The sequence below is a fragment of the Nicotiana tabacum genome, chromosome 6 (genome assembly GCF_000715075.1).
Source record: "Nicotiana tabacum cultivar K326 chromosome 6, ASM71507v2, whole genome shotgun sequence".
Taxonomy (NCBI): domain Eukaryota; kingdom Viridiplantae; phylum Streptophyta; class Magnoliopsida; order Solanales; family Solanaceae; genus Nicotiana; species Nicotiana tabacum.
The window spans coordinates 184,693,742-184,715,706 of NC_134085.1; the positions used below are offsets into that span (position 1 = coordinate 184,693,742).

Consider the following 21,965-nt stretch of genomic DNA (forward strand, 5'->3'; position numbering starts at 1 on the left):
AAGAAGCAGCAGCATACCTACACCTTTGTTCTCTTCTCCATTTTTTGGACTAAAATTCAAATTTCAACATAATATGCCTAATTTGGCTAATGATTCTAATAAGCCCAATCGGATTATTTTATTTTTAGTCCCAAAAATCCAATCCATAAAGATTATTCTAGAAACCCCAATTCCTCTTTCACCAAAAACAAATGATTCCCTTTCCCTCTCTATTGTCGTTTTCAATCTCTGCCATGGCAAAGCTATCTCTTGACTTTTTCTCCATTTTTTAGCCAAGTCTTGACTTTCAAGTTTTAAATCCCTACGCGCTAGAGTATATCCCACCATTTCAGGTATAACCTGAACCTTATCACTGAAGAATCACGTGGAGAATGAATCCATCCTAAGGGTTCAACGTTAATTTAAACGGATCCGTCTGACTTGTTTTGAAATCTGAATTTTAAATTCTCGCTCAAAGGAACCAAGAACCCTAATTTTACACCTATAAATATCAGACTTTGTGACTATTTTCAGCACTTTTAGCTCAACACTTTAGATCCTTGTACTCGCTACTCTTCTTTGAACGACACTCTAAAATCTCTTTTCTTTTGGCACTCGCTCGGAGTTACGTAGTAGAGGCCGAAAATCGTAGACCTTCTTGACGACGCCCCATTCTCTGCTTACAAAAAGGTCAGTGATTCTCAAATCCTAGTTTTTGTTTATTCAAAATAAGTGTTTGTTTGTCTGTTTAATTTTTTTTATATAGAAAGCATGCTTTAAGATTTCTTTAGGTATAAAAAATAGTAAAAGATTAGGACAATATAAGTGTTAATCAACATGAAAAACTTGATGTCGATTAAATACTCACATGAATAGATTAATATGTTAGTTGTTTTTCTTGTGCCGTCTACTTTAAATATCATGATCTGCTATTTCTTACTTCAAAATGCTAAGTCTAGAATATCACTTCTTTGTCTAGTATGTATAAAGTTAATTTTTTATTTTATTCTATGAGTTAATACAGTAGTTTCTGAACTAGTCTCTTATTTAGAACATGGGTTAGAGTTATTGTTCCTTTTGGTCTAAAATATTTCAAAAGGCAGGAAATTACTTATCTATGTTGGGATTGTTTTTGTTAACAGGAAGTTTTCAATGATTAACCTTTTAACGAAAAACCATGTGTTGTAATAACTAGGATAATAGTTTGGATTTCGTTAGTTTATCCCTTGGTCAAGATTATATGAATAATACTTCATGTGTTAGGAGATTGTTTTTGTATTACTTTAGAGGTGCAAGTCTATATTAATGAAATGGATCTGTTAAAGTATTTAGAGTTCTAGTCAAAGATATATTCATATGTAATTACTGAAATCATTTGGTTATTTTGCCTAATTACTTCTATATATGTGAACATCTCTTTATACATTGATATGTCTTATATGGGTTGCCTCCTAATCTTTTACTTCTCTTTTCTTTTGCATGTCATATACACCGTCGCTGTCGAAGCTGAGCCATCATCATTTTCTCCTCATTCCTTTGAATAGTGAAACCTTGGGAGATTTGTGCTCCTGAATAATTGGATAGAAGGTTGTTCATTATGTTGCTTTAATTCTTATTTATTAGTTGGCTAACATTGTCTTGTGTGACTACTCGTTTATAACAGCCACGACTTATAACCATTTAGAGTTTTTACCACATATAGAATACGGGATTAGAAGAGAACTTCAAAAATCAGTAATTAGTCTAATCCATTTTTTCATTATGATGATTTTTAGAAGTCCGCAACCTTTTAAAATCAGATATCTTTTGGCTAGTCTTGTGAGAAAGTTTAACTCTTATTAAGAAGAATTATTTTCCTGATGAGAGTAAAGACTCAAAAAACTGATTTTGTCTTCCTAAGCTTAGGACCAGAAACATCTTTGTATTTGCAGTTGAAATCATTTTTCTTTCTTTAAGACAAATGACAACGTTTTCCTTCAAACATTTTATGAATCTATCTCTACAATCAAAGATTAGCTACCTTATACCTTTGTGTGAGTCATTTTCTTCATGTACCCTTTTAATAAAAAATAAGCCTCAAAATTAAATAACCTAAGTTTGGCCGATTAACTATTTTTTAACTGATCTTAAAAGGTGCCTAACCCCTTCCTTTTGAGATTACTAGAACCCTTACCTAGAATTTCTAAAGCTAAACAGGCCATATAAACGGAGTTAACTTTAAGTATTATTTAGTAAATAGGTGTCCTAATTAACCTTAAAAATAATTATGTGGCGACTCTTTAATTTTAATCAAACTCGGAATTGCCTATATGTTGTGCCATACTTTAACCAGTTTAAAATGGGGTATAACAAATACTTAAGACTCGAACTTTAAATTTCTGATTAATGTTGTGGTCAATAATATTGAATCACAAAAAAGTGAAACAGGGATGACTCCAGAGGGTATTGATCAATGGGATGACAAATTATAAGACATCATTATTTGTTATGAAAATGAATCTTAACTTTAATCCAAGCGCAAAAGCTAATTCATGAGGTAAATAATTGTTCAAAATTATATAAGGATATCTATTCCTTCAACTAATGTGGGACATACTCCAAAATAACCCAACACGCCTAATTTTAGCTAGACATTTGAAGCGGGGCAATATTGAAGTTAGGTTTGTTGTTAATACTTTGTCAGCTCGAATATTTAGTTCTCTTAAGTTGTTCAATCGTTAGAGTCTACTTTTATTCTATTAATATCAAAAAATATAAATTTAAGTTTTAATTGAGATATTTTAGATTTGTGAGTGATTTATTATGCATATTTTCTTTAAAGCTACATCTTTTGAAAAAATCACGATGGATAATTTGATCTTGATGATTAAGAACGACGGTATCTATGATCACACACGGCCCAACATTGAATAAAATAAGAATAATGAATCTAGTTTTTATACTATATTAACTTGAATTCAACAAATAGCTCATGAGATAAAAAAAAATCAAAATTTTTTAATAAGTGAAGATCATTCATTCCTGCAACAGATGTGGGACATACTAACAGTACAATAACCAACATCATTCGTTGATAGGTGCCCACTTATTCTAATCATGGTAGAGATGATTGGGAAAAGTAGGCACCTATCAATGTGGGAATGTACGGAGTAAAGATAAAGTTGATCAATAGTTGTATGAGTTGATGGCAACTAGGGGTAGTAATTTGAGCCCAAACTCATCTGTGATGATCCAAAGGGTCATCTTACGTTTTAGAAATCGATTCCGTGTTCCGAGACCTTAAAAACCTTATTTTATCTCTCCTCGATTTGCGTACACAGTCCGTTCGCATTTCCGAAAAGCTTATGTGTGGAAAATTGATAAAATAATAATTTTTGGCCTAAAAAGTTAATTTTAGTTGATTTCGGTTAATATTTTGAGAAAACGGACTCGGAACCGTGTTTTGACGGTCCCGGTGGAACCTTAGGAAAATGTGGGACCTATGCATATGCCCAAAATCGAATTTCGAGGTCCCAAGCCTGGAAAATAAATTTTTGATGAAAATTGTAAGACTTAAAATCTAATGATTTAAGGAATTTGATTAATGCTTGATCTCGTTGGTATCGGGCCCGTATTTTGGTTCAGGAGCCCGGTACAGATTTATTTTAACATTTACATCATGTCTGTGAAATTTGGTGAGAAACGGGGCTGATTTAACGTGATTCAGCTCTTTGGTTGAGAAATAAAAGCTTTGAAACTTTCTTGGAAATTTCATGCAATTTGGGGCTAAATTCGTAGTTCTAGGTGTTATTTTGGCAATTAGATCGCGCGAGCAAGTTTATATGAAGTTTTAAGACTTGTGGGCATATTTGGTTTGGAGTTCCGAGGGCTCGGGTGAGTTTCGGATAGGCTACAGAGTGATTTGGACTTAAGAAATATTGCTAGTATGCTTCAGGTATGCACACTTCGCATTGCAAAGTTTGGCTCGCAAATGCGAGCCTCGCATTTGCGAAGAAGTTTCGCATTTGCGAGCAGAAGGGCTGGGCGGGGACCTTCGCAATTGCAAAGCTCATGATTGCAATTGCGATCAGATCAGGCCGCATTTGCGAACACTTGTTCGCATTTGCGATGCTATCAGGCCAGGCAATTCTTCACATTTGCGAAGTAAAGTTCGTATTTGTGGAGTTCGCAATTGCGAATCCCTGATCGCAAATGCGATACCTGCAACTATTCAAAAACGATTTTGGACGGGATTTTTCATTCATTCTCCCATTTTTCAGAATCTAAACCTCAAGAGGCGATTTTTCAAAGACCATTTCTTCCCCAAATCATAGGTAAATGAATCTTAACTCATTTCTTTCAATCTTTTACTTCGCAATCCCTTTGAATAGTGAAACCTTGGGAGATTTGTGCTCCTGAATAATTGGATAGAAGGTTGTTCATTATGTTGCTTTAATTCTTATTTATTAGTTGGCTAACATTTTATCTTCTGTGACTACTTGTTTATAACAGCCAGACTCATAACCATTTAGAGTTTTTACCACATATAGAATAAGGGATTGGAAGAGAACTTCTAAAATCAGTAATTAGTCTAATCTATTTTTCAATATGATAATTTTTAGAAGTCCGCAACCTTTTAAAATCATATATCTTTTGGCTAGCCTTGTGAGAAAGTTTAACTCTTATTAAGAAGAATTATTTTCCTGATGATAGTGAAGACTCAAAAAACTGAGTTTGTCTTCCTAAGCTTAAGACCAGAAACGTCTTTGTATTTGGTGTTGAAATCATTTTTTTTTCTTTATGACAAATGACAACGTTTTCCTTCAAACATTTTATGAATCTATCTCTACAATCAAAGATTAGCTACTTTATACTTTTGTGTGAATCATTTTTTTCATGTACCCTTTTAATAAAAAATAAGTCTCAAAATTAATTAACCTAAGTTTGGCTGATTAACTATTTTTTAATTGATCTTAAAAGGTGACTAACCCTTTCCTTTTGAGATAACTCGAACCCTTACCTAGAATTTCTAAAACTAAGCAGACCATATAAACGGAGTTAACTTTAAGTATTATTTAATAAATAAGTGTCCTAATTAACCTTAAAAATAATTATGTGGCGACTCTTTAATTTTAATCAAAATCGGAATTGCCTATATGTTGTGCCATACTTTAACCAGTTTAAAATGGGGTATAACAAATACTTAAGACTCGAACTTTAAACTTCTGATTAATGTTGTGGTCAATAATATTGAATCACAAAGAAGTGAAACAGGGATGACTCCAGAGGGCATTGATCAATGGGATGACAAATTATAAGACATCATTATTTGTTATGAAAATGAATCTTAACTTTAATCCTAGCGCAAAAGCTAATTCATGAGGTAAAAAATTATTCAAAATTATATAAGGATATCTATTCCTTCAACTAATATGGGACATACACCAAAATGACCTAACACGCCTAGTTTTAGCTAGATATTTGAAGCGGAGCAATATTAAAGTTAGGTTTGTTGCTACTACTTTGCCAGCTCGAATATTTAGTTCTTAAGTTATTGAATCGTTAGAGTCTACTTTTATTCTAGTAATATCTAAAATTATAAATTTAAGTTTTAATTGAGATATTTTAGATTTGTGAATGATTTATTATGCATATTTTCTTTAAAGCTACATCTTTTGAAAAAATCACGATGGATAATTTGATCTTGATGATTAAGAATGACGGTATCTATCATCACACACGGCCCAACATTGAATAAATTAAGAATAATGAATCTAGTTTTTATACTATATTAACTTGAATTCAACAGATAGCTCATGAGATAAAAAAATCAAAATTTTTAATAAGTGAAGATCATTCATTCTTGCAACAGATGTGGGACATACTAACGGTACAATAACCAACATCATTCGTTGATAGGTGCCCACTTATTCTAATCATGGTAGAGATGATTGGGAAAAGTAGGCACCTATCAATGTGGGAATGTACGGAGTAAAGATAAAGTTGATCAATAGTTGTATGAGTTGATGGCAACTAGGGGTAGTAATTTGAGCCCAAACTCATCTGTGATGATCCAAAGGGTCATTTGGAGTCACTTCAATTTGCGTGCACAGTCCAGGCACGTAGCCGAAAAGCTTAAATATGAAATTCTTTGAAAAATGCTAAATTTTGATATTAAAATGAATAAAATTTGACTTCGGTCAATATTTTGGGTAAACGGTACCGCACCCGCGATTTGACGATCTCGGAGGGTCCGTGGAAAAATATGGGACTTGGGCGTATGCCCGGAATCGGATTCCGAGGTCCCAATGGAAATGTTTTAGGAAAATAGAAATGACAATTGATTAGAACGTATTGGTATCGGGCCTGTATTTTGGTTCTGGCGCCTGGTACAGGTTTTATATGTTATTTAAGAGGTTTCTGTAAAGTTTGGTTAAAATCGGACATCGTTTGACGTTTTTCGGACTTTAATTCTTAAATTTGAACTTGATGGAGTTTTTGAAAATTTCATTGATCTTGAGGTTTAATTCGATGTTCATGATGTTATTTTGGCGATTTGATTACACGAATATGTTCGTAGAATATTTTTGAGGTTGTGTATATACTTGGGTTAGAGTTTCAAGGGCTCAGGTGAGTTTCGAGTAGGTTCTGGGATGTCTTAGGCTTAAAAAGATCAGATGTTGCAGGTTCAGGAAATTTTTCAGGTCTCTGAACCCTGTTGTGCGGTCCGCGAGAAATTGCGTGCAGTCACGGTTGCCTTTGAGCGGTCCGCGGTGGATGCTGTGCGGCCGCGGTCGGCTTTGTGCGGTCCGCACGGGGCTATGATCTGCAGGTCTTCAGGGAGGCCTGTGCGGCCGCGGTCCTTTTTGTGCGGTCCGCAGAGGGAGTTTCAGAGGGGTATAAATTCACGTGAATTTCAATTATTTTTACACTTTTCAAAACCCCAAAACGTAAGAGGCGATTTTCTAAACAACTTTTCTTCTCCAAAACGATTGGTAAATGATTTCTAACTCATTTTCTTCACTTCTTAACATCTTTTAACATAATTTCAACTTCAAATCAAAGATTTTCATTGGAAAATTGGGTGTTTTGGGTAGAACCTAGGTTTTCTAAAATTGGGAATTTGGACCTCAATTTGAGATCCGATTTCAAAACATACCATATATTTGGATTTGTGGGGGAATGGGTAACCGGGTTTTGGTCTGAACCTCGAGTTTGCCCGGGGGCATTTTTGACCTTTTTGGTAAAACCTTATAAAACTTATTTTCATGCATTGGGGTTGACTCATTTAGCATTTATTGATGTAATTAAGTAACTTATGACTAGGTTCGAGCGGATTGGTGGTGGAATCAAGAGGTAAAGCTATAATTGAGACTTGAGTGGTGTTCAAGGCATCGAGGTAAGTGTTTGGTCTAACTTTAGCTTTAGGGATTAGGAGTGGAGTCATATTTGCTACCTGCTTCTTGTTGAGTACGACGTATTGGCATGGTGACGAGTACCTAAACGTTGGTGTCGAGCATGACCTTGAGTCTTAAATTGAAAGTGGTTGTGTCCTTAAATGACATTTCAGATGCTTTAATTAATGATCTTCTATATTGCGCAAAGAATTGTTCTATCCTCGCAGATCTTATTTATGTTTGAGCATTGCCATTATTTGGGCTGAGTACAAGCTAAGTTAAGATTGGTTATAGCTGATTCTCCCTTGCCGGGATGATTGTTTCGATATCTTTGTTCCCTTGCCAGGAAACTATTATATTGCTTTTGTTCCCTCGCCAGGAGGTTATTATATCGCTTATGTTCCCTTGCCGGAATTTTTTGTAATTGTGTGATGAAATGGGAGCGGGTGGTATGCCTACCACAAGATATTATGAAATGGGAGCGGGTGGTACGCTTATCACAAGATATAATAAAATGGGAGCATGTGGTACGCCTACCACGAGAAATAATGAAATGTGAGCGGGTGGTACGCCTACCACGAGATATGAGAAATAGGATCGGGTTGCACGCCTGCAACAAGATGAAACTGAAATTGAAAGTTGCCTTTATTTTCTTCATTTGTGATAGAAGTTATATTGCTAGCTTCCTCAGTATTCCCTGTTATTTTCTTTTAACTACTATCCCTGAAGCATGTTTCTCTTCCCCAGCTTTAACTGCTTATTACTTGTTTACTTTTCCGCCATATATTGTATAACTGCACAAGTTTATCTGGAGTCTAGTCCTAGCCTCGTCACTACCTCGTCGGGGTTAGGCTAGACACTTACCAGCACATGGGGTCGGTTGTGCTAATGCTACACTTTGTGCTCTTTTACACAGATCCAGGTCTTGGACAACAGCAGTAGCGCGGGAGCCAGCCTTCAGTACAGTGAGACACCGAGGTAGCCTTGCAGGCGTCCGCAGGCCCGACGTCTCCTTTATCTTTTATTTCAGTCCGTTATCTCATGTATTCGATACAAACAGTTTATATTTTCTTTCAAATGGTTGTATTTAGTACTCTTAGGAGTTCGTGAGTAATGTGACACCAGTTCTTGGGTAGAGGCATATGTTGATTCTCGCATTATTGTTTTGTCTTCTTTAATTTAAGTCTTCCGCATAATTATTTAATTATGTTGCTTCATGTTATCACTGATAATTGTTAAAAGAAGTAATTGTTAATGAAATAAGCAGTTAAGGATTGGCTTGCCTAGCTCACATTAGTAGGCGCTATCACGACTCCCGAGGGTGGGAAATCCGGGTCATGACAATAGTTGTATGAGTTGATGGCAACTAGGGGTAGTAATTTAAGCCTAAACTCATCTGTGATAACCCAAAGGGTCACCTTACGTTTAAAAACTCGATTTCTTGTTTTGAGATCTTAAAAACCTCATTTTATCTCTCCTCAATTTGCGTACACAGTCCGGTCACATTTCCGAAAAGCTTATGTGTGGAAAATTTATAAAATAATAATTTTTGGCCTAAAAAGTTGATTTTAGTTGATTTCGGTTAATATTTTGAGAAAACGGACCCGGAACCGTATTTTGAAGGTCCCGGTGGATCCGTAGTAAAATGTGGGACTATGCATATGCCCAGAATCGAATTTTGAGGTTACAAGCCTGGGAAAAATTTTTTTGATGAAAAGTGTAAGACTTAAAATCTAATGATTTAAAGAATTTGATTTATGCTTGATCTAGTTGGTATCGGGCCCGTATTTTAGTTCAGGAGCCCGGTACATGTTTAATTCAAAATTTACATCATGTCTGTGAAATTTGGTGAGAAACGGGGCTGATTTGACTTGATTCGGCTCTTTGGTTGAGAAAATAAAAGCTTTGAAACTTTCTTGGAAATTTCATGCAATTTGGTGCTAAATTAGTAGTTCTAGGTATTATTTTGGTGATTTAATCGTGCAAGCAAGTTCATATGATGTTTTAAGACTTGTGGGCATGTTTAGTTTGGAGCCCCGAGGGCTCGGGTGAGTTTCGGATAGGCTACAGAGTGATTTGGACTTAAGAAATTTTGCTGGTATGCTTTAGGTCTACACACTTAGCATTGCAAAGTTTGGCTCGCAAATGCGAGCCTCGCATTTGCAAATAAGTTTCGCATTTGCGAGCAGAAGGGTTGGACGGGGACCTTCGCAATTACGAAGCTCAGGATCTCAATTGTGATCAGATCAGGCCGCATTTGCGAACACTTGAACAAGAGAGGAGAACTGATATTAGGCTAGATTTATGTCATTTGACGATTGTTTTGCCCCAACTTGATTATGTTTCAATGCTCTAATATAATCAAATGATGAAAAATGAGCTCTAAATTGTGTTGCAGGAATGAGGAGCTTATATAAGGCCTTAAAGATGTGATTGGAGCTGCATTGAAGCAAGAAAGACCCTTAGGAGCTGAGTAAGCGAGACGACGAGAAAAAGAGTCAACCAAATGAAGGCCTGGACTAGCGCGGCCACTAGCGCGACCGCGCTAGCCTATATGGTCGAGGCAGAATGGTAAGGCTATTAGCGCGGCCTCTCTAGCCCAGTTCAGGAAAATAATTCCTTGGGGTAAATTTGGAAGTCTGGGGGGCAAATTCACTTGACCTATAGAAGGTCAAGCTCGCCCAAGGATTGTGTGTGCAGCTTTTGATAGCTGAGAGCAAGAAAAGGAAAGGCAAGAGGAAAGGAGGAGTATTCTACATCAAGTTCTTCTCTTCTTCCTTTTGTTTTTATGATTTGTAATGAATTTAATTATTGTGATGAACATCATTGTTATGAGTAGCTAACTCTTTTAATCTAAGGTTTTGGGTGAACCCGTTGTGGATGAACTTGTTGTTATATTAATATTGTTTGAATTGGTTGTTAATCTCTATTTGTTCAACTACGTTTTGATTTGGTTAGTTGAAAGGATCCTCAATTAGTTGTTCCTATTTATTATGTGTCTTCTTGAGAGAGAGTGCATATTTAGGTAATTGTTTGAACAACATCACTCTCGGAGTATATGCGAGAGTCATAACCAAGGTTTTAGAGGTTGGAGTAGAGATAACGATACCTCGGGCGCGATCTAAGTGAAATGTAATGTGAATCTAGCTAGTGTAGCTTGAGAGACTGCGTCTAGTAAATTATCATAATTACTTGAGAGAGAGTTATGATAGCTGGAGAGTTCATGATCGATAGAGACAACCAATTCATAACTATAAGAAACATACGACTAAGGAATTCAACAACGGGGTAAACCATTACCTTAGACCTTTATTCCAATTGTCTACAACTGCGTAGTAGTTAATCTTAGTTTTATCGATTCTGTTAGTTGGAGTAGTGACCATAAAACCACTTGTTATTTACAAAGTTTGAGAAGGTTGACTCATAAGAATTTAGTACTTTAAAGGCTTCTCTTGATACGTTAATTCCCTGTGGGATTCGATTCGGGGCATAATACCCCGGATTATAGTTGCAACGCCCGCTTAGTATTTTAATAGACACAGTTGAGCGTGATCAGCAGGCCAGGCAATTCTTCGCATTTGCGAAGTAAAGTTCGTATTTGTGGAGTTAGCAATTGCGAATCCCTGATCGCAAATGCGATACCTTAAACTATTCAAAAATGATTTTGGACGGGATTTTTCATTCATCTCCCATTATTCAAAATCTAAACCTCAAGAGGTGTTTTTTCAAAGACCATTTCTTCCCCAAATCATAGGTAAATGAATCTTAACTCATTTCTTTCAATCTTTTACTTCGCAATTCCTTTGAATAGTGAAACCTTGGAAGATTTGTGCTCCTGAATAATTGGATAGAAGGTTGTTCATTATGTTACTTTAATTCTTGTTTATTAGTTGGCTAACATTTTATCTTATGTGACTACTCATTTATAACAGCCAGACTTATAACCATTTAAAGTATTTACCACATATAGAATACGGGATTAGAAGAAAACTTCTAAAATCAGTAATTAGTCTAATCCATTTTTGATTATGATGATTTTTAGAAGTCCTCAATCTTTTAAAATCAGATATCTTTTGGCTAGCCTTGTGAGAAAGTTTAACTCTTATTAAGAAGAATTATTTTCCTGATGAGAGTGAAGACTCAAAAAACTGATTTTGTCTTCCTAAGCTTAAGACCAGAAACATCTTTGTATATGGAGTTGAAATCATTTTTTTTCTTTAAGACAAATGACAACGTTTTCCTTCAAACATTTTACGAATCTATCTCTACAATCAAAGATTAGCTACTTTATACCTTTGTGTGAGTCATTTTCTTCATGTACCCTTTTAATAAAAAAAAAATAAACCTTAAAATTAATTAACCTAAGTTTGGCCGATTAACTATTTTTTAATTGATCTTAAAAGGTGCCTAACCCTTTCCTTTTGAGATAACTAGAACTCTTACATAGAATTTCTAAAGCTAAGCAGACCATATAAACGGAGTTAACTTTAAGTATTACTTAGTAAATAGGTATCCTAATTAACCTTAAAAATAATTAGGTGGCGACTCTTTAATTTTAATCAAACTCGGAATTGCCTACATGTTGTGACATACTTTAACCAGTTTAAAATGGGATGACAAATTATAAGACATCATTATTTGTTATGAAAATGAATCTTAACTTTAATCCAAGCGTAAAGCTAATTCATGAGGTAAAAAATTGTTCAAAATTATATAAAGATATCTATTTCTTCAACTAATGTGGGACATACTCCAAAATGACCCAACACGCCTAGTTTTAGCTAGACATTTGAAGTGAGGCAATATTGAAGTTAGGTTTGTTGCTACTACTTTCCCAGCTCGAATATTTAGTTCTCTTAAGTTATTGAATCGTTAGAGTCTACTTTTATTCTAGTAATATCATAAAATATAAATTTAAGTTTTAATTGAGATATTTTAGATTTGAGAATGATTTATTATGTATATTTTCTTTAAAGCTACATCTTTTGAAAAAATCACGATGGATAATTTGATCTTGATGATTAAGAATGACGGTATTTATTATCACACACCGCCCAACATTGAATAAATTAAGAATAATGAATCTAGTTTTTATACTATATTAACTCGAATACAACAGATAGCTCATAAGATTAAAAAATAAAAAATTTTAATAAGTGAAGATCATTCATTCCTGCAACAGATGTGGGACATACTAACGGTACAATAACCAGCATTATTCGTTGATAGGTGCCCACTTCTTCTAATCATGGTAGAGATGATTGTGAAAGTAGGCACCTATTAATGTGGGAATGTACAGACTAAAGATAAAGTTGATCAATAGTTGTATGAGTTGATGGCAACTAGGGTTAGCAAATTGAGCCCAAAATCATCTGTGATGACCCAAAGGGTCATCTTATGTTTTAAAACTCGATTCCGTGTTCCGAGACCTTAAAAACCTCATTTTATCTCTCCTCGATTTGCGTACACAGTTAGGTTGTATTTCTGAAAAGATTATGTGTGGAAAATTGATAAAATAATAATTTTTGGCATAATAAGTTAATTTTAGTTGATTTCGGTTAATATTTTGAGAAAACGGACCCGGAACTATGTTTTGACGATCCCGGTAGATCTGTAGTAAAATGTGGGACCTATGCATATGCCTAGAATCGAATTTCGAGGTCCCACGCCTGGGAAATAAATTTTTGATGAAAATTGTATGACTTAAAATCTAATGATTTAAAGAATTTCATTAATGCTTGATCTCATTGGTATCGGGCCCGTATTTTGGTTCAGCAGCCCGGTACAAATTAAACTTAACATTTACATCATGTCTGTGAAATTTGGTGAGAAACGAGGTTGATTTGACGTGATTCGGCTCTTTGGTTGAGAAATTAAAAGCTTTGAAACTTTCTTGGAAATTTCATGCAATTTGGTGCTAAATTCGTAGTTCTAGGTGTTAGTTTGGCAATTTGATCGCCCGAGCAAGTTTATATGATGTTTTAAGACTTGTGGGCATGTTTGGTTTGGAGCCCCGAGGGCTCGGGTGAGTTTCGGATAGGCTACAGAGTGATTTGGACTTAAGAAATTTTGCTGGTATGCTTCAGGTCTGCACACTTCGCATTGCAAAGTTTGGCTCGCAAATGCGAGCCTCGCATTTGTGAAGAAGTTTCACATTTGCGAGCAGAAGGGTTGGCGGGGACCTTCATAATTGTGAAGCTCAGGATCGCAATTGCGATCAGATCAGGCCGCATTTGCGAACACTTGTTCGCATTTGCGATGCTAGCAGGCCAGGCAATTCTTCGCATTTGCGAAGTAAAGTTCGTATTTGTGGAGTTCGCATTTGCGAATCCCTAATCGCAAAGGCAATACCTGCAACTATTCAAAAACGATTTTGGACGGGATTTTTCAATAATTCTCCCATTTTTCAAAATCCAAACCTCAAGAAGCGATTTTTTGAAAACCATTTCTTCCCCAAATCATAGGTAAATGAATCTTAACTCATTTTTTTCAATATTTTACTTCGCAATTCCTTTGAATAGTAAAATCTTGGGAGATTTGTGCTCCTGAACAAATGGATAGAAGGTTGTTCATTATGTTGCTTTAATTCTTGTTTATTAGTTGGCTAACATTTTATCTTCTGTGACTACTCGTTTATAACAGCCAGACTTATAACCATTTAGAGTTTTTACCACATATAGAATACGGGATTAGAATAGAACTTCTAAAATCAGTAATTAGTCTAATCCATTTTTCATTATGATGATTTTTAGAAGTCCGCAACCTTTTAAAATCAGATATATTTTGGCTAGCCTTGTGAGAAAGTTTAACTCTTATTAAGAAGAATTATTTTCCTGATGAGAGTGAAGACTCAAAAAACTGATTTTGTCTTCCTAAGCTTAAGACCAGAAACATCTTTGTATTTGGAGTTAAAATCATTTTTTTTCTTTAAGACAAATGACAACGTTTTCCTTCAAACATTTTATGAATCTATCTCTGCAATCAAAGATTAGCTACTTTATACCTTTGTGTGAGTCATTTTCTTCATGTACCCTTTTAATAAAAAATAAGCCTCAAAATTAATTAACCTAAGTTTGGCCGATTAACTATTTTTCAATTGATCTTAAAAGGTGTCTAACCCCTTCCTTTTGAGATAACTAGAACCATTACCTAGAATTTCTAAAGCTAAGCAGACCATATAAACGGAGTAAACTTTAAGTATTATTTAGTAAATAAGTGTCATAATTAACCTTAAAAATAATTAGGTGGCAACTCTTTAATTTTAATCAAACTCGGAATTTCCTATATGTTGTGCCATACTTTAACCAGTTTAAAATGGGGTATAAGAAATACTTAAGACTCGAACTTGAAACTTCTGATTAATGTTGTGGTCAATAATATTGAATCACAAAGAAGTGAAACAGAGATGACTCCAGAGGGCATCGATCAATGGGATGACAAATTATAAGACATCATTATTTGTTATGAAAATGAATCTTAACTTTAATCCAAGCGCAAAAGCTAATTTATGAGGTAAAAAATTGTTCAAAATTATATAAGGATATCTATTCCTTCAAATAATGTGGGACATACTCCAAAATGACCCAACACGCCTAGTTTTAGCTAGACATTTGAAGCGGGGCAATATTGAAGTTAGGTTTGTTTCTACTACTTTGCCAGCCCGAATATTTAGTTCTCTTAAGTTGTTTAATCGGTAGAGTCTACTTTTATTCTAGTAATATCAAAAAATATAAATTTAAGTTTTAATTGAGATATTTTAAATTTGTGAAAGATTTATTGTGCATATTTTCTTTAAAGCTACATCTTTTGAAAAAATCACGATGGATAATTTTATCTTGATGATTAAGAATGACGGCATCTATCATCACACACGGCCCAACATTGAATAAATTAAGAATAATGAATCTAGTTTTTATACTATATTAACTCGAATTCAACAGATAGCTCATGGGATTAAAAAAATCAAAATTTGTAATAACTGAAGATCATTCATTCCTGCAACAGATGAGGGACATACTAATGGTACAATTTCGTTGATAGGTGCCCACTTTTTCTAATCATGGTAAAGATGATTGGGAAAAGTAGGTACCTATCAACGTGGGAATGTACGGAGTAAAGATAAAGTTGATCAATAGTTGTATGAGTTGATGGCAATTAAGGGTGGTAATTTGAGCCCAAACTCATCTGTGATGACCCAAAGGGTCATCTTACAATTTAGAACTCGATTCCGTATTCCGAGACCTTAAAAACCTCATTTTATCTCTCCTCGATTTGCGTACATAGTTCGGTCGCATTTTTGAAAAGCTTATGTGTGGAAAATTGATAAAATAATAATTTTTGGCCTAAAAAGTTGATTTTAATTGATTTCGGTTAATATTTTGAGAAAATAGACTCGGAACCGTGTTTTGACGGTCCAGGTGGATCCGTAGTAAAATGTGGGACCTATGCATATGCCCAGAATCGAATTTCGCGGTCCCAAGCCTAAGAAATAAATTTTTGATGAAAATTGTAAGACTTAAAATCTGATGATTTAAAGAAATTGATTAATGCTTGATCTTGTTGGTATCGGGCCTGTATTTTGGTTCAGGAGTCCGGTATAGGTTTAATTTATCATTTACATCATGTCTGTGAAATTTGGTGAGAACCATGGCTGATTTGACGTGATTCGGCCCTTTGGTTGAGAAAATAGAAGCTTTGAAACTTTCTTGGAAATTTCATGCAATTTGGTGCTAAATTCGTAGTTCTAGTGTTATTTTGGCGATTTGATCGCGCGAGCAAGTGCATATGATATTTTAAGACTTGTGGGCATGTTTGGTTTGGAGCGCCGAGGGCTCAGGTGAGTTTCGGATAGGCTACAGAGTGATTTGGACTTAAGAAATTTTGCTGGTATGCTTCAGGTCTACACACTTCACATTGCAAAGTTTGGCTCGCAAATGTGAGCTTCGCATTTGCCAAGAAGTTACGCATTTGTGAGCAGAAGGGCTGGGCGGGGACCTTCGCAATTGCAAAGCTCAGGATCGCAATTGCGATCAGATCAGGCCATATTTGCGAGCACTTGTTCGCATTTGCGATGCTAGTAGTCCAGGCAATTCTTTGCATTTGTGAAGTAAAGTTCGTATTTGTGGAGTTCGCAATTGCGAATCTCTGATCGCAAATGCGATACCTGCAACTATTCAAAAACGATTTTGGACAGGATTTTTCTTTCATTCTCCCATTTTTCAAAATCTAAACCTCAAGAGGCGATTTTTCAAAGACCATTTCTTCCCCAAATCATAGTTAAATGAATCTTAACTCATTTCTTTCAATCTTTTACTTCTTTTTATAAGATTTCATCCTAGAATCTAGGGTTTTTCATGGTGGAATTGGGGATTTTTTGGTAGAACTTAGAAATTTTGAAATTTGGGGATTTAGACCTCAAATTAAGGTCAGATTCCAAAATCAATTGTATATCCAGGCTCAGTGGTAAATGAGTAATCGGATTTTGGTTTAAATTTCGGGTTTTGACCAAACGAGCCCTGGGTCGGTTTTTGACGGTTTGGGGAAAATATTAAAAAACTTATAATTATGTATTGGAATTGATTTCTTGAGTAATAATTGATGTTATTAAGTTAATTATGACTAGATACGAGTAGATTGGAGGTGGAATCTAGGGGAAAAGCGGTAATTGAGCATTGAGTTGAACGTTAGATCGAGGTAAGTGTTGTGTCTAAATTTGACTTGAGGGATTAGGGATCCCCGACTTATTTGCTCTGTGAAAATCCATTTGTGTATAGGTGAGGTGACGAGTACCTATGTGCCGCCAAATTATTTGTTTAGCCTATTTCTTTCCCCGCTTAATATGTTGGTGTTTCCATGTTCAATTGCTTCTTGTTAAATGTTGTTTTCTTTATTGAAGATATTAACTATCCTGTAGTTTCATTGTATTTCATTGGTTTAAGTTGGCTTATTGGTGTTTCATGGTATAACTTGGTTGGTCTCGCTGTGTAGTATAAGTGGAGTGAAGTTTCATAATTGTATATCCTTCTGTTTGCTCTGGTTTGAGGCTTAAATATTGTGGAGGGTTTTGCGCTAAATTGTGAAATTTCTGTTCTTATTGTGTGATTGGTTCTGATATGAGCCAAGGGTCTCTCGGAAACAACCTCTCTACTCATTCGGGGTAGGGGTAAGGTCTGCGTATACACTACCCTTCTCAGACCCCACTAGTAGGATTTCACTGGGTCATTGTTGTTGTTGTTGTTGTTGTTATTGTTGTTATTATTGTTGTTGGTTCTGATATAGTGGAATCGGGTTACGCGCCGCAACAGGAGAAATAAGGGTGATATATTAAGGAGGAATAAGGGTGAAATGTTATTTTCTAGTGGGATCGAGTTGCACGTCGCAACAGAAATAATAAGGGTGGTATGTTGAGGAGAAATAAGGGTGAATTACTATTGTACGGTAGGATCGGGTTGCACGCCGCAATAGGAGGAATAAGGGTGGATCGAAATAGAGTAATAAGGGTGAATATTTATATTGATATTGATTATATGGTGGGATCGGGATGCGCGCCACATCAACTTATGTGTTTATGTACTTTTCTTTTACTGTGCAAGTTATTCTGTAAATTGGCTTTACATTTAAGGATTTGGTTATAGTTGGTTACTAAAGAGATACCGGAATTCTGTACTCCTTCCTTGCAAGTTACTATTTAATTGTTCCGTTCTTTAATCTGTTTTATTATGTACTGTATGCAGGTTATATTGTAACTACCCCGCCTTAGCCTTGTCACTACCTCTCGAGGTTAGGCTCAGCACTTATCAGTACATGGGGTCGGTTGTACTGATACTGCACTCTGCACTTTCTATACAGATTCTGGAGATGGTTGTGGCTGATTGAGAGGTCGCTTGTAGGCATTTCATCTAGGAGACCCAAGGTAGTCCTGCTGGTGTCCGCAGGCCCTGGCGTCCCCTCCTATGTTCTACACTCTTATTTTTTTTTTCTTTCGAAACGGATGTAATTTCTTTCAGACTAATGTTTGTAAATATTCATAGTGTGTTCATGGATTGTGACACCAGTTTTTGGGTGGTAACAGTTTCGGTATTGTTAATAGTATATAGATAACCGGGTAATTATGCTTCCGCATTTGTTTCATCTTTATTTAGTTTTTTTAATTTTAAACTATGAAATGTAAAGGAAAAAGGTGAGTAGAACTCTAACGTTGGCATGCCTAGCGAATGCGATGTTAGGCGTCATCACAGATCCGATGGTGAAAATTTCGGGTCGTGATATCATCCAATCCGCCCAGGAGAGGCTCTAAATGCTTGGGCAGTGAGGCCGTCACCTTAGGCCTCCAAAATTTGAATCCCCCGAATTTATTTTAAATTATTATTATTACTATAAATTATATAAATAATTAGTATAAAGAAAAAAGCTACAAGATATTTTTTTTGTTATTTGATTGAGGTTATTTTATATCAATAAATTTATAAATTATGATAATTTTCTTTACTAAATAATTAGTATATTTGCTTCAGTCTTCAATTTTAATTTTGTCCTTTTTATATAGGAATTACGTTATATATACCAACAACATAATGAATTTTTTGTACAATGTTCTCTCAAACTGCAGGAACACAAAAGCATTCATGCACCGATTTTCTTTTAGTATAATTCAACATATTATATTAGGTTATTTATAATTTATTTTAGATATTCATCAATAAGTGATACTTAATAGAATAACTACAATTATCGTTTAAATTGATCATAAGAAGTAAATATTTTTGACACCGTTAATGCTCAAAACTTAAGCTATTACGTTATGTACGTTTATTTCTTTTTCTTGTTTGTGATGATAGCCAAATCAAAATTTGTGGACCTCAATATCCGATAGTCCGCTATTTTACTTTTTGTGCTTTTCTTCTTCTTCTCCTTTTTTTTTTAAAATTCGCTTATTTTATGATTAATTTATTATTTAGAAAGTAATTTTTATTGTTAGTGTAAATATTTTATGATGATTTCAAGAAGAAGAATAGAGATTCTTGTATTTTTGTATATTATTCACATCAAGAGTACTTACATTTATACAATGAATCCTATGGCTAGACTAGGAAAAGAAATCAGTAATTGCTACAATCAAGCTATAGAATAAAATCTAACTAATCAAATCTTTCTACTAATTACACTAATTAATACTCTCTCTCAAGTTGGTGCAAAGATGTCGCACATGCCCAACTTGCAAACCAAAGTGTGAAAAGTCTTTTTGATGTGACCTTTTGTGAGCACATCCGCTAGCTGCTTTTCTGACGATACATGAAGCAAACTCAAGGTACCACCAATAATCTTTTTTTTTGATGAAATGTCAATCAATTTCAACATGTTTTGTTCTATCATGCTGAACGGGATTATGAACTATACTAATTGCAGCCTTATTGTCGCAATATAACAAAAGTTTCCCTGTCTCAGAAAATCTCAATTCATCCATTAACTTTTGTAGCCACAGTTCACAAACACCCTGGGCCATTGCTCTATATTCTGCTTTTGCATTGGATCTGGCAACTATATTTTGTTTCTTGCTTCTCCAAGTAACTACATTCCCTCCCACGAGTGTACAATAACCAGATATAGATCTTCTGTCATCTAGAGATCCAGCCCAATCCGCATCTGTAAAGGCTTCTATCTGTAGGTGACCATGTTTGGAGAAAATTAGACCTTTTCCTGGTGCAGACTTCAGATACCGCAAAATGTGAAAGACAGCTTGCATATGAGGATCTTGTGGATCGTGCATGAACTGACTCACCAAGCTAACTGAATATGCTATATCTGGCGTAGTGTGAGAGAGATAAATAAGTTTTCCAACCAACCTCTAATATCTCTCCTTATCAATTGACTTTCCAACCCCAGTTTGTATCTTGTGATTGCTTTCAATACACGTGGCCTGATTCCTGTATAACCAAGGATATGTAGGCAGCTCAGATACTAGGGCTCGGTCACATTCCCTCCCTTTCCTTAAGTGTAGTCCGTCCAAGTAATGGTCGGGTCAAAAACACGTCTAGTCGTTCTTTGTCGGAAAACTCTTCGTGTTTCCAGTCAAAGAGGGGCAGCTGTAAGCACGTGATTTTTGACCCTCCCCGGGAATTTTTACGTTCTTAAGCTTAAATATCTAATTTAGGACTAGTATAGCTATTTTAACTATTTTTACTTTATTTCGGTGCAAAAAGAAAATTTCAAAAAATATATATATAAATTTTAGTTTATGTATCTCTCATAAACTTGAAAAATACAAAAAAATTGTACTTTATTTTGGTACTTTATATAAATTCGAAAATTACAAAAAAAATATATATAATTCTATTAATGTTTTGAAGTCGTTTTAATACAAAAAATATTATTTCATATTTTTGTCTTTATTAAAAAAACGAAAATTACAAAAAAATAGTTTTATTAATATTTTATAGTTATTTTAACTTTGAAAAAATACAAAAATATTACTTCATATTTTATCTTAATATTTACGAAAATTACAAAAAATAGTTTTATTAATATTTTGTAGCTATTTTAAATCCTTAAAAATATTTAAAAAGATATAGTTTTGTTTAAATACTAGTCTTATTTTTGGTAGTTATTTTGCTTACATAGGACTAATTAAGCAACGTGTTCCTATTTCTCGGGTCCGGGCAAAAGAATAATATTCGGGTTCAAACTACCCGGTTTTAGGCCTAATTTTCGGACCTAGCCCATAATAAACCGTGTCCAGGACACGTGGGGAACCCCACCACGCGTGGGGAACATATGCCTTGAACCCCACCACGCGTGGGCTCTTTTTTCTGGCAAAGCCATGTCAAATACACGGACTAACACATTTGACAAAGGAAAAAAAAATTGAAAAAAACCAACGGACTTTGGGATTTTTGAAAAACAAGTACTGTACATCTTCTTCTCAAAAGAGAAGAAGAAAAACCTACTGGGAAACAAACGGACTTGGGAAATTTTAAAAGAAAGAAAAAACAGAAGAAAACGAACATATACTACTGTTCACGCTTCTTCTTCAGAAGAAGAAGAAGCAAACGCCCTAGCAGAACCCTACCCAAAACCACCAGTCCCACACCCTCACGACCAAACCGGACCACCCTCCTCCTCCCAAACACCACCCCGACGCCATAACCAAAACCACTCCGCCACCGTCAACCTCCCAGCTGAAACCACCACCAAACGGGACCAACTCCTCCATTACCAAGCATACCACTCCATTTCCAGCTTCCCTGTCGCGACCAGTCCTCATCCTCTTAGGTTCATCTCGCACCCCGTCGCACCCCCCGTCGCCAAGCAGTCCACCAGACCAAAAACCACGCAAAACCCTCGCGTCCAAAACCACCGGTAACCCCCCACGTACCAGCTCCGTCGAGCTGCTGCTCGCTGCATCGCCACCCCCACGACACCATCACTGACCCTCCGCCACCGTCAACCTCCCAGTTGCCCGTCAACAAACCACCATTCCCTCCGTCACCCTCATAACGAAAACCAGCAAAACCACGTCCAAACGACCACCGGCTCCGACGACACCATCTCCCTCGTCGTCTCAAAAACCAGTTCGTCAGCCCCACGCACAGCCTGAACAAGAACCAACGGTTG

The 21,965-nt window shown here is 35.6% G+C and overlaps 1 protein-coding gene and 1 long non-coding RNA gene across 2 annotated transcripts; one reads left to right on the forward strand and one right to left on the reverse strand.

Annotated features, from left to right (window-relative positions):
- Positions 1-807: 807 nt before the first annotated feature.
- On the forward strand, positions 808-8,505 carry LOC142182145 (uncharacterized). Its single transcript, XR_012711053.1, has 3 exons — positions 808-1,566; positions 4,239-4,292; positions 8,272-8,505. It is a non-coding gene; the product is annotated as an uncharacterized LOC142182145 (long non-coding RNA).
- Positions 8,506-19,695: 11,190 nt separating this feature from the next.
- Positions 19,696-21,615, reverse strand: LOC142182228 (secreted RxLR effector protein 161-like). Its single transcript, XM_075256337.1, has 2 exons — positions 21,456-21,615; positions 19,696-20,156 (listed from the first exon to the last, which is right to left on the reverse strand). The coding sequence occupies exons 1-2, from the start codon at positions 21,613-21,615 to the stop codon at positions 19,696-19,698; spliced, it is 621 nt and encodes a 206-aa protein (XP_075112438.1).
- Between the last annotated feature and the right edge of the window lie 350 nt (positions 21,616-21,965).

Bases quoted from the DNA above. Each gene is read 5' to 3' on its own strand.
- LOC142182228 (XM_075256337.1), bottom strand. From the start codon at position 21,615: ATGAGGACTGGTCGCGACAGGGAAGCTGGAAATGGAGTGGTATGCTTG. The intron at 20,157-21,455 runs GTTTGGTCGTGA...ACACTACGCCAG, and splicing joins GGGAGGAGGAGGGTGGTCCG to ATATAGCATATTCAGTTAGC.